This window comes from Myotis daubentonii, chromosome 2 (assembly GCF_963259705.1).
Source record: "Myotis daubentonii chromosome 2, mMyoDau2.1, whole genome shotgun sequence".
Lineage (NCBI taxonomy): Eukaryota > Metazoa > Chordata > Mammalia > Chiroptera > Vespertilionidae > Myotis > Myotis daubentonii.
This window is the reverse complement of record NC_081841.1, coordinates 178,745,215-178,762,421: the sequence shown is the minus strand read 5'-3', so window position 1 is coordinate 178,762,421 and position 17,207 is coordinate 178,745,215. Positions and strand designations below refer to the sequence as shown.

Here is a 17,207-nt window from a genome sequence, read left to right as displayed (position 1 = left end):
TTCTGGGGCAAGACTGCTTCAGTGGGGCTTTGGTGCTCACTGAGTCTACCCCCTGAGTGTGTCCCTTATGGATCTGAGGAGTTGTAATCTGGATGGTCCCAATCTGACCACTGGGTACACTGGCTCTTGGATCTCTAAGGAGGTACTAATTTAGACTCTGCCTGAGGCTACCCAGCAGGAGCTACAGAGAGATCTTCAGATTCCTCTTCTTTGTTTGGTGTTTAGAGGTGCCCAGATGAGGCCCAGCTGTGAAGCAATGCAAGCTGCTGTGGGGTCTTGGGCCTTCTTTTGGAAGTTCTGGGTCTCTGACCCAGCTGCAGTTTGTTAGGTAATTTCAGATTACAAAGGGCCAGGTCATTCATATGCAAAAACCTCTGTGCACAGCTTGGGTGGGCGGGGTCTCAGGGAATCAACAGGTTGGAGCAAACAGCTATGGCTGATCCTCAGTCCTACCCTAAGAGGCCCCAGGTCAGTGTCCCATGGTAATCACTGCAAGCACCTCTGAGAGGAAGCTGCCCTCAAGTACTGCCTGCTGCCAGACGGTCCAGTTTCTCCCTGTATGAGTCTGGGTCCCCAGAGATTCACCCAGAACTGGAGTTCAGAGATGTCGGGATGTGTCTTCCTCCCGATTGAAAAAGACAACCGTGTCCTCAGTTGCCAGCCCTTTCCGCATGCGCCTCCGTACCTCTGCACTTTACTTCCGCACCTCTTCTGAGTCTCAGTATGCTTTTCTCTTTCCTTCTAGTTGTAGAATTTCCACTCAGCCAGCCTTCCTGTGGTTCTGGATGATGTCTGTTTTGTCTTTTAGTTGTATTTTTGAAGTGGTTGTGGGAGGCAGCAATTTCCGGTGTTTACCTATGCCGCCATCTTGGTTTCTCTCAGTCTGCTATGCTTTTTGTCAGAGTGTTCATGTATTTAGACCTCTTGTCAAACAAAATACTTTACTGAATTGTTTGAAAAACTTCTTATGAAACATGAAAGTGTCTTTAAACAGTTTTTTCTTAATTTCTGATTGAAGTATTTGCATTGAACACTTACTGCTTCCAGAAACTAAGATCTGTCATTTCACTTGTTCCTGTCTCTATTTAATGAATTCCCGTATTTCAAGGACGTAAGACTTAGGACTCTACCGTTACAAAATGCATTTGTTTGCTCCAGTGACACAGCAGAGTCCTCAAGTATTTCCTTCCTGTTTCTGGAACGTGGTTTTTTATTAACAAAACTTTATTTAAACTTTCAGTGCAATAATCCCAAAACAAAAGAACCCAAACTGAAAGCTGCTGCCAGGATTGTCCCAGAGTGGGTGGAGTATGATACTGAGATACGACAACTGCTAGATCACCTTGAAAACAAGAAGGAAAATGCAAGTAAGTAATCATTCTGTGGTGGCGTCTGAACCACATGTTGCATTAAATGGAACTAGAATAGATTATATACTTATTTCATAGTGAAGTTATCAAGTGATTAGGTCAGAATTTCTTTAAGAAAGCCTATGACATAATTAAGAATATTTTTATGTGGACTAAGCTCACAAATTTAAAATATGGATAGAGCCTGGCCAGTGTGACTCATTGGTTGAGTGACATCCAATCCACCAGGAGGTCACTGGTTCTATTCCCGGTCAGGACACATGCCTGGGATGCAGGCTCGATCCCCAGTGGGGGTTGTGCAGGAGGCAGCTGGTCAATGTTTGGTCAATGTTTCTCTCTCATCAATATTTCTCCCTTGCTCCTTTTCCTTTCTTCACTCTCTAAAATCAATAAAAACATATTTTTAAAAAAATATATGGATAGAGAATCTATTCCCCCATGGATATAGCTTCAATTCATATAATCTATACCACATAGATGTGTAGTATAGTTGTCACCGCCTGACCCAAGATAGAGGTAAACGTAAAAGTTTTAAAAAAATGTTTATGTTTAAGATCACACTGAATTTCCCAAATATGAAAGTCCAAGCTCTGAAGTTTAATAAAAGCCTTACATAACTAACTAAGAATATTATCTTCTCTCTCCCATGTTTAATCTCATAGAAAATAGAGGTTTCTCCACGTGTTCCTGATTCTAGTAGCCTTGTTTTGGCTGGAGGGTGACTTGAATTAGATCTGCTTCCATTTCTTAGATTTAAAAAACTGTGGTTACCTTAGCATTTAATCATCTACATAAACCTTCAACAGATGTGTGCTGAATATTCTTTCAGGCCTCATAATTCCCTTTCCTTTCCAGTGTCTGTCTCCCCTTTGTTCTTTACTCCTTTTTAAAAACAGCACTAAGGCCCTGGCCCGGTGGCTCAGTTGTTCAGAGCATTGTCCCGTACACCCAAAAGGTTGCGGGTTCAATTCCCAGTCAGGTCACATGTAGAATGCAACCAATTGATGTTTCACCTCAGTGTTTCTCCCTCCCTTCCTCTCTGAAATCCATAAAAACATATCCTTGGGTGAGGATTAAAAGGAAGAAAAGCACTGAGCTTGTTCAGTCAGTATGTTAAGAGACTTTCATGGGCTATATTTTTTACCCTCACAATAATTCTTCCTAGTAGTTTAAAATATAATTTTTCTTTTCCTCACCTCTATTTTTTAGAGAAGCTAAAATGTTTATATATAAATTTCCTCAAATAAGCATTAAATTGTTTCATCTTGACTTTGTGTTTTCCTTAACAAAACCAATGTGTTGTCTGAGGTGTTCCATATTTAAAACATACCCATGTATTTTTAATCTAATATATTTAAGTTCAGAAGTAGTATTATTCTGTAAGTGGTATAACTTTTTAAAGAGAGAGAAAGATAAATAAGTCAGAGCAAAGTAGAAGAGAAGGAAAGTAAGCAATAAAAGGAAGGAAGAAAGGAAAATTTACATAATTACAAGTGCACAAAACTGAATTAAATGTTTCTCTTATCAAACTGGAAAGAATTAAAGGATCAAAGTACCCAGCATTAAGGAGGATGTTGACAGATGAACACTCATTTACACATACATGTAGTAGCTGTATAAAAACTTACAATATGTATACCCTATGACCCAGCAGTTCACTTTAAGAAACTTATATTTAAAAGAAAAATGATACATGATACATGTTTGTTTTAGCATTGTTTTTAATAATGAAATAGAAATAGCCTGTCCATAGAGGATTGATTCTATAAACATTGATACATACAAATATAGTGTAGCCTTCCAAGAGAATAGAGATAAATGTATTTGTGCTGATACCATATTTTCAAGTTAGAAAAATAGGTTATAGAATATGTATAAATATGATTGACCCCATCTTAAAGAAAAATTGCATACCTGTCTGTATTAGTATATGGTTATGTGTATAAAAGAAGTTTTACAAAAGAGATTACTGGTTTCTTTACTTGATTTGTAAACGTAATCGCTGTTCATTATGAACATTAAAACAACATGGAAGATAGGGAATAAAATTGGAAGTCTTTTTATACTTAAAGAGGCAACTATTTTTAAGGCTTTGGCATAAGCTTCCCTCGCCTTGGTATAAGTGTGGCTGTTTCTCCAAGAGGCTTCTTCTCTGAATGGGAGGGTTGGTTTATAGCTCTAGGTATATCAGCATGCTGTGGAACTGGCAGACTTCCCTCTGTATGTGCATGGACTAGCCCAGTGGTCGGCAAACTCATTAGTCAACAGAGCCAAATATCAACAGTACAATGATTGAAGTTTCTTTTGAGAGCCAAATTTTTTAAACTTAAACTATATAGGTAGATGCATTGTTATTAACTTAATTAGGGTACTCCTAAGGCTTAGGAAGAGCCACGCTCAAGGGGCCAAAGAGCCGCATGTGGCTCGAGAGCCGCAGTTTGCCGACCATGGGACTAGATCAAAGCCCATCCCACAAAAATATCTACCTGTCTGTCTCTCTTCTCTCTCCTTCCCCTCCCCTCCTTAATAGATTATTCAATTTGTTTTCAAAAATAGTCTTTCTGGCCCTGGTTGGTGGTGTTCAGTGGTTAGAGCCTTGGCCATGCGCCGAGGATTTGATTCCCAGTCCAGGACATATATCTGGGTTGCAGGTTCAATCCCCGGCCCCAATTGGGGCATCTGTGGGAGCAACAAATTAATGTGTCTTTCTCACATTGATTTCTCTCTCTCTTCCTTTCTCCCTCTTCCTCCCTCCCTCCCTCCTCTGTCTTCCCTCCCTTCCATTCTCACTGGGAAAAATATCCTTGGGTAAGAATTAATAACAAAAAAGTCTTCTACTTTATATCTTGGGATAAGCAGACTGTCAGATTTCCTCTGGTATGCAGTAGGATGGGAGGGGAGCGGCCAGCACAGATACTGCAGACTAGTCCTTCAGTTAATTGCTTCTGTCTGACTCAGTCCCCACCAGCTTTTCTGTTAGGAGGCTCACCCGGGTTTCCACTGTCAGGAACACCACCACATCTCAGCTGTGTGCTATGTATTCAGCTGCATATTCTCTTTTCCATTTTTAGTAATTCATTGATAATTCTGCTCCAATGATGTTTCATAACCACTTCCCACATTCCCTTTTATATTTTTTTATTATCTTTAAAGCGGAATTTAGTGGCCCTAGCTGGTTTGCCTCAGGGGATAGTCAGCCTGTGGACTAAAGGGTCCCGGGTTCCATTCTAGTCAAGGGCACATGCCCGGGTTGTAGGCTCGATCCCCAGTAGGGGATGTGCAGGAGGCAGCTGATCAGTGATTCTCTCTCATAATTGATGTTTCTCTCTCTCTTCTCTCTCTCTCTCTCTCTCTCTGTCCCTCCCTCCCTCCCTCCCTCCCTCCCTCCCTCCCTCCCTCCCTCCCTCTCCCATCTCTCTGAAATCAATACAAATATGTTTTACAAAAAAATAAAAAATTAAAAGATATAAACAGTCTTCCATCTTGAATTGTGGTATAGAATACTTTAATTTGTATTTTAATTTCTACCTGAAAATATTTCAAATTCTCAGCGTTCTTAAATCAATTAGGATGTAACAGTTCAGTGATGCAGAAAGAAAAGAACCCATTTTTTGCCTCTAAGAGTCTTCACTGTTATTCTCACATTTGTATAATACCTGTGTCTGTTTAAATGCTCTCCTCCCATCATAGAATACCATGTATGTCTTTTGCTCTTTGTTGTTCCATTACACTAATACTTTGTGCAGGTGAGTAATCTACTAGTATATTTCATGGCTTCCTGGCCAGGCTGGGTGTTAGGGCCTAGAGATAACAGATAAATAAGGCATGGTTCTTGTCCTCCAAGACTAATGGGAGATCACTTCTAGGAGGAGACAAAGGTAAGTAGTCATGATATGGTACAATCTAACCGATACCATAATGTACAGAGCTATTCTTTTGTCACATAATTGAACCAAATAGATAGTACTAAATTAACAAACAAAAGGACCCTCAGTCAGCACCTGTGTTTTTTCTATATCTCAGACATCAGTGAGGTTTAAAGGTTTAAGCTAATTTGATATTTAAGATTTCAAGAAAGAAACTTTCCTCCCCTACAGTTTTGACACATGATGAACTCTAGCACTGGCTTTTATGAGAAAGAAGATGAAAGTGTGACAAGAAATCTGCCACCTGCTGGGCAAGTGTTGAGCTACTGCTAAGACTTTTGGAAGTTTCATTAAAGATCAGTGACATATTCCTCAATTTTAAAAATATTATTTAAAAACACATGTACTTTAATTCTTGAATAAATTTAAGTTATATAAGAAATGACCACTGAGTATTTAAAACTAAGTTTATTCCTTTTTCCTAATTGCTTAAAAGACTGATTTTACCAAAGTGGTATTTTGCCAGGTGACCCAGTAAAAAACATGTCTGACTAGTGGGGATTTACCAAACCATCTACATTTTTATGTATTTCAGCTCTGTGTGCATTTATATTTTCTTATTCACCAAATGCATTTAAAATTAGAGAAAGGAAAAAAAATAAATTAAATAAAATTAGAGAAAGGAAAGGGATGCATGCTTGTCTCTGAAATTTCTAAAAAAGTAATCCCATTTATACCTTATCTGTTGTAAAATGGAAGGTAGTGTTGCACTATAATGCTACTTTATCTTAAATTATGTTTTAATCTTATGCTCTATTTGTATTTTTAATATTTCTAATTTTTATTTCATAAAACATTTATAGGCTTATGGGGTATGTGCATTTTTTTTTAAAAGAACTGTCTACTTTCATAGAAACTTAAGAATGTAAACTTTGTTTTCCTGTATTAATAGGAGAATAGGTATAGTCAGTGTTCAAAAAATATCCAGCTATTCTAGAATCATGGCATCTGGGGCTGGAAGAGAGTCCAGTGTCATCAGAACCCCACCCCCTGAAGTGACTAATGTAACAGGGCAGGTGAACATGGGGAATGATGATTATTTTAAAAAGCTCCCCAGATGATTCTGTTGATAAGTGACATCTGGGGAACAGCCAGTAAGCAGCGGTTCTCAAGCTGTGGGTCGCGACCCCTTTGGCAGTTGAACGACCCTTTCACAGGGGTCGTCTAAGACCATCCTGCATATCAAATATTTACATGACGATTCATAACAGTAGCAACATTACAGTTATGAAGTAGCGAAAATAATTTTATGGTTGAGTCACAACATGAGGAACTGTATTTAAAGGGCCAGAAGGTTGAGAACCACTGCGAGTAGAGTTTACGGGGGTGGGCAAACTTTTTGACTCAAGGGCCACAATGGGTTCTTAAACTGGACCGGAGGGCCGGAACAAAAGCATGGATGGAGTGTTTGTGTGAACTAATATAAATTCAAAGTAAACATCATTACATAAAAGGGTAGGGTCTTTTTTTTTTTTTTTAGTTTTATTCATTTCAAACGGGCCGGATCCGGCTCGCAGGCCGTAGTCTGCCCACAGCTGGTTTAGCCCCAAGCCAGTGTACCAGCCCCCCTTACAAGGCCCTGTCAAGTAGAGCCTCAGGCCATCTCTGAACCCTCCAGGCCAGTAGATACAGGGTAGTCCATCTCTGGACAATTCTGTATAGTTAGGTGCCCAGTGAGCCAGAGCTGTCTATTGGCAGTTTCTGCTCTTGCTCCTTTGAGCTCTTCTAAACAAGTCTAGTTCTTCTCTATTTGACAGCCCAGCCCAGAGTATTTGCATAGAAGTTCTCTGTTCCCAGTAGCTTCGTTCATTGCTAATAAGAGATCACAAGACCTCTCCCTCTCCTGGCCACCCTCCCTTTGTTATGTGTTTGTATTTGTCTATGATAAAATGGAGTGTTCCAGATATGGCCTACCTGATGGAACTAGAATGTTCCTGTGGTTTCCAGGGATCCAAAGGGATGCTATCAAAGGCCTCATGGGTAACTTGGCCTGAGGTGACCAACTCCATGTACTCTCTGCCTCATTCCTGTGGAGTCAGGAGTAACATCTGAGCTTGATGAGAGGTAAGAAATTCTGAGTTCATGGTTTAGTGTTCTGCACAGAAGCCCCAACTGCAAGATGGTACTTTTTTCCCCTTTATTGTCAGCCTGTTTTCCACTTTTGTAAGAATCCTGCAGAAAGGATGGACTAGGCAGACACCTGATTCCCATGCTTATTACTATCACGTCCAATTTGCTAGATTCTGTATTTCATAGAGCGGAAGCTGAAATTGCAGAATAGTATGTCTTGATCACTCCCTTCCCAGCTTGTCATTTGAGTGGCTAAATTTACATGTCTCATTTCCACATGACTGATACCTTCTATCTGAAAATCTAGATTTATAAATATTCAATTTATAAATATTCTATAGGAAGCTTCCTCTTTGTTCTCCTGTAAGCCCTTATTGTCTTCAGACTAAGGCCAGTTGTTCATATATTGCAAAGATATGATTAAGAATTTGCAAACTTTGAGCTTTCTGGGAAAGGTCTATATAAGCATTCTAGCTGTCCCTTAGTTTTAGGATATGCAGAATATAGAGAAGAAAGCTTCTTTTGTTTAGAAATTTGATTGAGATAACAGTGTGTCCCCCCCCCCCCTTTAAAGACTTTAACAGAAATGTACAAATCTATAGTAATAAAAGCATAATATGCTAATTAGACTGGATGTCCTGGACGAAGCCGTGGCTGCGAGGGAAGCCCAGGTCCCAGGTGCCAGAGGGAAGCCAGTGCCAGCAGCCAGGGGAAGGAAGGCCTACTCTTGCACCAATTTTGTACATTGGGCCTCTAGTTATAGTATAAAAGGGAAAGTCTTCAAACAAAGCCAATTGAAGAGATTTTAATTGTATTGAAGTTAAAGAACCATCTACTTGAACGCCTAGCTGTCCCTAAGACTTTTGGAAATTAAGAGATTTTAGCCATTTCTGCATTTGGTGCTCTGATCTTCCTTAGCTTGTGTACAGGAGCCGTTGTAATCACTGATTATGTGTGAAATAAAGTGAGAAAATAGACTTCTCCAAAAGACTAAAAATTAATCGAAAGCAAAAATGTACTGATTTTGACCATAAATATTTTTATTAAATGTGAAAATACAAGGGCATAAAAATAGTACCCATATGTGTAGACATGTCTGAGACCCATTTCAATTAATTTTCAGTTTCTTTATTAAAACACTAAACTGAGATGGATTAAGTTACTTAGTTTTCTCATTCAAAACCAACTATACAGTCGTACAGGAGTACTATCTTAACTCCCCAAACATCTCCAGTTTTTACACTCTCCACACTCTGCTTTCCACTGCAGGTAAGAGGTTCAACCACAGATGATTGCAACAAAACCTGTCAACTATACACAAGCCACGCAGTGGCTAATTTTACTCTTAAATCATTCAACAAATGAGATCATTCATAAAAAAAAAAAAGTAGCCCCGTCTATTAACATAATTTGCAATTACAGAATAACCTCTGCTACTTCAAAAGGAATAATCTGATTTAGAATAAGGATATTATGCATTGACAAGTTAGCATTTGCCTTCTTCCTTCCTTTCTAAATATGGAAAAGTAAATTACATTCAACGAAGTTGCATGGCTCTCTCTAGGTTATACTATTGATGTTTACTCAACAAAAAATCTTTGCAAGGCCTGTTACCAGTGCCCTGTACCCTTAAGGCAGTTGGCTCTAACAAATACCTGAGGAACCATTTTTAACTTAGGCATCTCATGCATTTTTTTCATGGTAAACCTCACAATCTTTGACCAACTTCATGCCTTTAAAGGTGAATCTTTCATTTTTCCACCATGAATAGTAAATGCCAATTTTAAATTTTGATTCTGTTAACTTTGTTCCTACTCAGTTATCAGTATTTTTCTCTTTAAAATTTTGTGGATCATTTGCATTCTATTATCAAAGTTCCAAAGAAGTTCTGTTTCCATATTGATATTTAGAATAAACTTTTAATACTGATTAAAGAGAAAGACATTTTAAAATTAGTAGTTATATCCAATTCACATCAGTAAACTATTCAAGTTGTTCTCAAGTTTTCATTTATCCAGTAAGAAAGCATGAACTTTCAGAAGTGGGCAATAAATTAATTTTCAGAACTTTTTCACATTTATAGGCTGATGTGTTTAATACTTGCTGCTGTGGAAAAGATCCACAGTGTACAGACCAGAAATACTTCACTTGTGGAGCTCTCCAAAAGGGAGGCCTTAAGAAGGGAATATAATACAGGTGAGGTGACGGGCCCCTCTGCATTCACTTTCCCAGAAAGAGCCATGAAGGTTACCGGACACTGTAGTCTCCAAATAGACTCGAGAGTGGTAAGTGCAAGTAGCCCCCAAACCAGTCGAATGCTTCCTCAGTCGTCGCCTTCCATTGCGATCTTCAGGCCGGCAAGGAGACTCACTGTCCTCTACACACATGTCCTCAATCATGTAAGGGAACATCGAGTGACCGTCTTTCCCTTCAGGTGGATACCAGAAGACTGCTGATGCCCATCCAGGCTGGAACGTAAAGGTCATTGTTTTCTTCATTAATCAGCAAAACAAATTCCAAAGAATTAATTTCTCTCAGTGGCGTTGGCACTTGGCATCATAGATTTTACTCTTCACTGAAAACAGGCAAATAACTCTGCACATTTCAGTATGATGACTAAAGTAAGTCCATGGTAAGACTTTATAAACAGGAATGATGGTTATTACAAGTGGAGAAAAAATAATGTAAACAACCCGATGGGCAGCAATTGGCAGGCAGCAAGGTAACCTATGTCCCAGATGCATTTCCCATGTGGCCCAGCTCTCAACCCTCCTGACTTTTCATCCTCCCCTCTCAATAGAAGGGCAAGTCATTTGTTATTTCCTTTGTTCTCATTGTGTACAAAAATCTTCTTCTTGAAAGTAAATAGAGGCCATTGCTAGATTTCAAAGAGGTCACAGTGACATCATGTACGAAAGAACCAGATTGAAAAAAATCTGATATAATTAAGTAATGTGATTACTGAAATTAAATAAACAAGGAATTTCCTTTGGGAATTATTTTCATATTAGCTTGAAATTTGAGACATTAAAACAAAATGAAAGCTGCAAGATGTTCACTAGTTTTCAAAATGCATTGTTAAGTTTATTGGTAAGAAATAGACTTCAAAATAGATGCAAAAAGCACTTACGTGTTTTACCCAACTCAACTATGTGATTTTTGTCTCGTAGTTAAGAAAATTTTTTCCACATATGTTTCAGGATGACTGTGGAAGAAAATGATTTGTGCTTGGCTGTTGTGGACATTACTGGTCAGGATGCCTTCTAGAACTAAAATTAAAATGCTTGATTTCATAAAAACATTATCAGACTCGTATTGCTTAAAATGCTTCAACATGCTTTGAGGCAAATAGAAAAACCTTTCCAGAGTAAAGGTACTAATTCTTATCTAAAGTAATTCTCTTAGATTTCAAATGCAATATCAATAGTTCCATAAATATTTAATATTCTTGATTAAAGTAACACTCATTTTTTAGGGGGAAAAAATCAAATAAACAAAGATTGAATAGTTCATTTCTTCAAAAGTAAGAAGAAAGAATCCCAAGAAGAGATGCCATCTTGATAGTGGAAATATAGCCAGAGCTGACTACATTTGTAAGCCTGCAGGCAGGAGACCATGTAGCGGCATCCAGGTCTGGTGAAGGGGCAGGTCTGCTGTTTCATGCCCACTTGAAACAGGCCCCATGTGGGCGTTACTACAGTCCAAGCAGGTCTGCCAGGAGGTAAGAGAACCTGCCCCACTGTATGGATTAAAGGTTGTCTGTTGATGTTAACTGAGCAACTTTACATTTCTACGACAATCCTGTTATAGGAAACAGTTTAACTCTCAATTTCAGTTGTTGAAGTAGTTCACTCTGCATCTCAGCAAATTTATTTTACATAATACCACTGCTATCTTATCTGAACCTATTTTATGCATAACTTTTAAGTTAATATGTGATGTTTCATGTTAAACAAAAGGCCCATAGGTTTTACAATTAATTATATGTCAGTGGTTTTTAGTATTCTCTTGCAGAGATACTCAACAACAAAATACAAAGTATATGCTTACCATCAATCCAAAGTATAATCCTGGCTACATTGACTACCATTGGGTAGCAGGTTCTCTAATTCATGAGCTCGAGTCCCTTCCTCCCCCCAGTGTCAGCCGTGTTCATGCTGGTGGAGGATGGAAATGCATGCGGATTAAAGGAGGCTCTGTAATTTAACAATATTTGCAAGTGACTGTATTGACCAAAATCTAAACAAAATTGTCCCTAAGAATAGCTCAAAATGTTAATATTCTCTTTAAGAATACTGAAATATAACCCATTCTCATGAAGGTTACGTACAGCTCCTTCTTATACACATAGGCACTGACATACTATGCAAGGCTGTGAAGAAAATCATTTCTACATGGTGCAGCATAGAAAAACACAGACCAGGTGAGCCTGCCTCCAACCACTTCCCCAGACATTCCTCAGCTTCCGGCCATAACAAACCCATCCACCTCAAGTCTAAAATGGAGAAGAACAGATTTTTCTTATTAAAACAACGCTTTGGTCATGGACAAACTAAAATATTTGAATTTTTTTTTCTTTCTTTAGGATCCTGGAACAAGGTTTGTTTTTAATCTTTAAAAAAATGTAAGGAATAAGAGAGAGAGAGAGAAAAAAAAACAGCTGGTTTAATTGAAGTGGAACTTAAATCTAAAAGGTCCGCCTGAGCTGAAGGGATTGAACCCTTGCCATGAGTTCCAGCTTCTGTGGAAAGGGTTGCCACCACCTCCTTGTTGGCTCTCTGCATCCAGGGGGTCTTCTCCATCATCAAACTTCTTCCTCATTTCTAGAAAAGAAACCAGCAGAGTAAGACTCAGGTATGGACTAAGATGTGGAGGAGGGGGTGGACTGAGGGACTACTTACTTTTCAGTTATTACAATAGGTATGCCTGACACTCAAAAGTAGGCTCTCCTAGATCAGAGGTTTGGTCTCAGGAAAACAGACAAGAGAAACACCAGTCACAGAGAAGGGGTGGGGGCCAGGGTTGAAAATGATACCATTGAAAATCAGACCTCCTAAATCTCTCCTCACAAGAAGCCACCCAAGGAGATGCTTCTCTGGAAAAAATTAGTAACTGCAGAGAAAGCGGCCTCCAGAACAGCCCTGTCACCATCCTGAGCCCAACAAGGAAGTCAGCCTGGCACAAGCTGTCTAAAGCCTCACTATTAAATAATGTGAATTTCTTCAGAAATGAGGGGAACGAGGCCACCTCCACAGCTGTGCCTGTCCCGAGGAAAGTCCCTGATGAGCCAGAGACCAGTGCAGGCAAATGGGAGAAAGGAACACTGCAGGTGGCCAGAGAGCAAGCTCATCCTCAGAGATTAGAAAAAGCCATTTCATCCTTAAAATAAGAATGGGGGTTAAGAAAAGGAAACCAAGAAAAAAAAAAAAAAAGGAACTCATAGTAATTAAAAATGCAGCTTTTTCTCCATGGGCACCTCTGTGACTGCCAGCCCAGCTCCCGTGGAGCTCAGCTGCAGAGCCCCCCACCTGTGCACTGTGCAAGCCAGGGACAGAGCCACTCCAGGGAGGTGGTAGACCCTCCTCTGTGGAACAGAACCACGCATTAATACACTCTGTCTCCTGGGCTTGATGATAAATTACTTAAGAACAACAAATTGTTTCACTTCAGGTGTATAGTGTAAGTGAGGTGTTCAAGAAAGATTTGTCAAATGGGCATACAACTTGATTTCCTTCTATTTTTTCCTTAATTTGTCTAGCTCAAGCCATAGCTTCTGCTCCCACTGACACGGAAAGGCACAAGAATCAGTAGATACTAGCTTAACATTACGTTCCCCTTGGAAATGTCAGTGTTGTTCAAAAATACCTAAATTCTTCTTTCACTCTTATTTCCCAGGCCATTTTGGCGTGTGTTAAAGAACACTTATAGCAGCCAGTAAATCAAATGAACATCTGATTAAGGCCAAGATTCCTGGAGAGCACACACTGGCAGGCAGCTTCTCTTCCACCACTGCACAGTCCAGCCTGGTTTCCTTATCAAGCTTCTGTCAGTTTGGTATGAAGAATTCATCCCTGAGCTATGAAACTGGGCGAAACCTAAGAGATCCCCCTCACTGTTGTACTTCCATATCACAGGTGAAAAAAAACCAGGAATGTCAAATTCAGGCTTTTTCATTCCCCTGCACCAAGAATATGTGGGTCCCTGAGTCTGACGGGGCAGGCATAAAACTGGACTTCTGAAGCTGCAAGCCCACACTAGTCACCAGCCCTTAAAGTGAGCCCAGAGCTGCCTCCCATCCATTCTGACATCACCTCTATGACAGGCAATGGAAGAGGGAGGCAAAATCACCAATTGAGCCATTTCAAGAGAATAGAAAATGTTAAAGTCAGGTGCTACCTGGATCAGAGAGGACTTCTTTAGCAGCTGCAATGTCGATGAATTTTTTCTCAGCTTTTTTCTTTTCTTCTTCATTCTGGAAGTTATCTGGGTGCCACTGCATTGCTAATTTTCGGTATGCTTTAATGATTTCTTGCTTTTTGGCATTTCTGAGGGGTATTAAAATTTATTAATAATCATTAGTTAAGAAATACCCAACACTTCTGGATTAGTTTACTTAATAAGAACAATTACCTAAAAAAATGATGTTTGTTCAAGGAAGGTTTTCTTATTCAAAAGTACATATTGAGTAAATTAAATATCTTAGTACCTACAAGTTGATTGTTCAAATACCACTTTATTTAAAGGCCTAGATACGTTTTCTTTTCCCCAATCCCCTCTCTCCCTCCTATCCCCACCAAAAAAAAAAAAAAAAAAATCTCACTCCTAACTCATTACCTTTAAGAAATATAGGCTTAGCCTAGCCAGTGTGGCTCTGTGGTTTAGCATCAACCTATGAACCAGGAGGTCACAGTTTAATTCCTGGTCAGGGCACATGCTCAAGTTGCGGGCTTGATCCCAAGTGTGGGGCGTGCAAGAGGCAGCTGATCAATGATTCTCATTGATATTTCTCTTTCCCCCTCTCTCCCTTCCTCTCTTAAATCAAATTTAAAAATATGTGGTTTTTTTTAAAAGGAAATCTAGGCCTAGGGTCTATTCATGCTACAGCATCATATCTTTGTCACCAACTACTAATTCTCCATTATTGCATTACTAGTCTCCATCATCTAAGAAAACTGTAATATATATTCAAAATAGTTTTATGATGTTAGGCTATTAGGAAAGGAAAGGAATCCGAGAAAGAGGAGCAATGATTAGCTTTAAAACAGTTGAATAAAAATAAAAATGCAAATTTTAAATTAATAATTCACCTTTTTACTCCCAAGATTTTATAATAATCTCTTTTCTGTGACTGTTTCAATAGTCTTTGTGCTTTCTCTAGACCTTCCCGAATCTGCTGGTCATTTTCATTGTGTTCCTGAGCAGTTTCATAATCCTGAATAGCTGTCAAAATATGTTTAAGATAATGCTGTTAAGAGGAATTACAATTTATAACACCTTTACTTATCCTGCAAAATTGACACTGAAGTCACCATCTCCCCCCTGCCCCAATCTTTTCACTCTTTTGCCATTACTGCTAAGAGCCTAAGAAGTGGTAACCTTAGTAATTTTGTTCACAAACTTACAAAAGACATAATTAAGGAATAATTTAGTAGCTTATTACTCCCAGTCAATAAAATTCACTGCTGTTTGTATACTTTCCCTCCCACATTATCTTATCCATACCTTTTAGCCTTGTAGATATTTTAACATCAGCACTTTAAACACAGCAATCTTACTATCAGTAAGATTAAAGTGATTGTTACACAGGAAAACAAGACAGTGGCAAAGAAAATCTGCTTGGTCAGCTACTGGGTCCACAGTACAGAAGAATTAGAGGCTTAGAAAGTGAGCAAGAGGAACCATCAGCAATCAGAATTACTGTCACCCACAGATTTCAACATAAACTATTACAACCTGATTTTTTTTTAAAGTATAAATCAAAATAGAAACCCACATACAGACCTTGTATGGGAGGTCTGATAATCCATATTGTATCCTTTCTTTTCGATTTAAAATATTTTTAAAAACAGGCATTTATCTGGATACCTAATGTCATGCAGAAAGGAGTATCTTTAGAACGGTTGGCCCCTGGCAGCATCTGGAAAGTTGGATTTCAGGAGTGTTCCCAACATTCCCTGGTAAGACTGGCTCACCATGCCGAAACTATTTGTATAAACAACTGTGATTTATACGAAACGTCTTATTTCCTTCTGGAAGGCTAGAATTTGGGTATGAACTAGGCAGCCCCCTGGAAGACAGCACTTCACACTTGTTGAGGAATTAGCTGGTGCTGTATGATTTCACAGAGAGACGCTTGGAATCTTTCACCTGGTTCCCTCTGAATTTTGCCCCATGAGCCTTTCCCTGGTCTTACTTAGTATCCTGTCACTGGACTAAATCTTGGTCCTCAGTACAACTACATGCTGAGTCCCATGTGTCCTCCTCCTGAATCATCAAATCTGGGGGTGGTCTTGGGAAGCTCCAACACAAATTTTTCCGTGTTCTCCCTGGACAGACACCTCAAATAATAGATTGTTGGTTTCAAATTCTAGTTTTTATGGAAATACCTTTCATTGTGAAAAAAGACAACTCTCTGGATAACTTGCCAGGATAGATAATCCTGGAAGGGGTTAACCTTGGGCAAGGTTAAAATGAGAAAGATATTCAAATTTATAAGCCTGAACTACATAGAAAAATAACCAACACTACATCTGTTCCCCCCGCCACTCCCCCCCGCCCATGAGCAAAGGGGGGCTGCTTTAAGCTTTTCTCCTAATTCTGCCTCAACATATTAATATTAAATATTAATGAAACACTAAATATCAGTCACCCAATCCACAGTGACATCCTAAATTATCTTTCCAATTTAGTACAAAAATCCGTCATAAATAGTAGCAAGGTTTAACTTTGCAATTAATACCCACAGCATTTGATATCAGAACCTAGTAAGAAAATTACTTTGAAGGAATTTAATACAAGGGGAAATGTCTCAATATATGCAATTTTGCTACTTATACAAACTCTACACTTAAAACATGTTTGCATTCTTAAGTGTTCATAATATCTCCCCAAAGTAGTCTTCTACATTCTATCTTAATATGGATGATGTAAGACTTTACATGGGTATAAACTAGGTAATTTTTAGTTATATTTCAAATTCTACTCTCTGAGGGAATCCTAAAAAAATACTAATTGCCATCTAGTTAGGTATATGCCATACACTGAGCAGCTGTGAAAAATAGAGTAAGCCAGAAATACTAAGGCCCCAAATGAACAATCCTATCTAATTATAGAGAAACATGGTAATTAACCGTAACTTCGCTACCCTTCCCATTGGCTACTCAGCGAGATATGCAAATTAACTGCCAGCCAAGATGGCAGCTGGCAGCCAGGCAGCTGAAGCAAACATGAGGCTTGCTTGCTCCAGTGATGAAGGAAGCCAAGGTTCCCCGCCTGCCGCAGCCCAGCTCTGAGCTCCAGATGCAACAATGTTGCAATTATAGAACCTAAACAAACCCCAGGTACCTGCTTAAGGCCAGCTTAGCCTCAGAGCTTAAAGCGGCCAGGGTTGGCAACAGAGTTTCAATTATAGAATCTAAAGAAACCGAGATACATGCTTTCAGCTGACAACGGCCTCAGAGCTGGAGCCAGCTCTCAGCTCTAGTGACAGCTATAGAAGGTAAATAAATCCCAGAATGAAAAAAAAAAAAGGAGCGGCTGGGAGCTCCAGTCGCCCACCAGCCTAAAAACAGCCCTCAGCCCCTCACCCAGACTGGCCAGGCACCCCAGTGGGGACCCCCAC

General features: G+C 39.3%; 2 protein-coding genes across 3 annotated transcripts in view; one reads left to right on the top strand and one right to left on the bottom strand.

The window, feature by feature from the left end:
• Positions 1-5,681, top strand: part of UGGT2 (UDP-glucose glycoprotein glucosyltransferase 2) — a 180,331-nt gene extending 174,650 nt beyond the window's left edge. The window contains exons 38-39 of the mRNA XM_059684977.1: positions 1,241-1,367; positions 5,468-5,681. Coding sequence (XP_059540960.1) covers positions 1,241-1,367; positions 5,468-5,490 — 150 coding nt within the window. The 3' untranslated portion in view covers positions 5,491-5,681. The remainder of the gene's footprint in view (positions 1-1,240; positions 1,368-5,467) is intronic.
• Positions 5,682-8,385: 2,704 nt separating this feature from the next.
• The window catches only part of DNAJC3 (DnaJ heat shock protein family (Hsp40) member C3), a 77,278-nt gene continuing 68,456 nt past the window's right edge, over positions 8,386-17,207 (bottom strand). For both annotated transcript variants that reach the window (XM_059684975.1, XM_059684976.1), the window contains 3 exons: positions 14,674-14,806; positions 13,763-13,911; positions 8,386-12,189 (listed from right to left, as the gene is read on the bottom strand). In XM_059684975.1, coding sequence (XP_059540958.1) covers positions 12,032-12,189; positions 13,763-13,911; positions 14,674-14,806 — 440 coding nt within the window. In that variant the 3' untranslated portion in view covers positions 8,386-12,031. The remainder of the gene's footprint in view (positions 12,190-13,762; positions 13,912-14,673; positions 14,807-17,207) is intronic.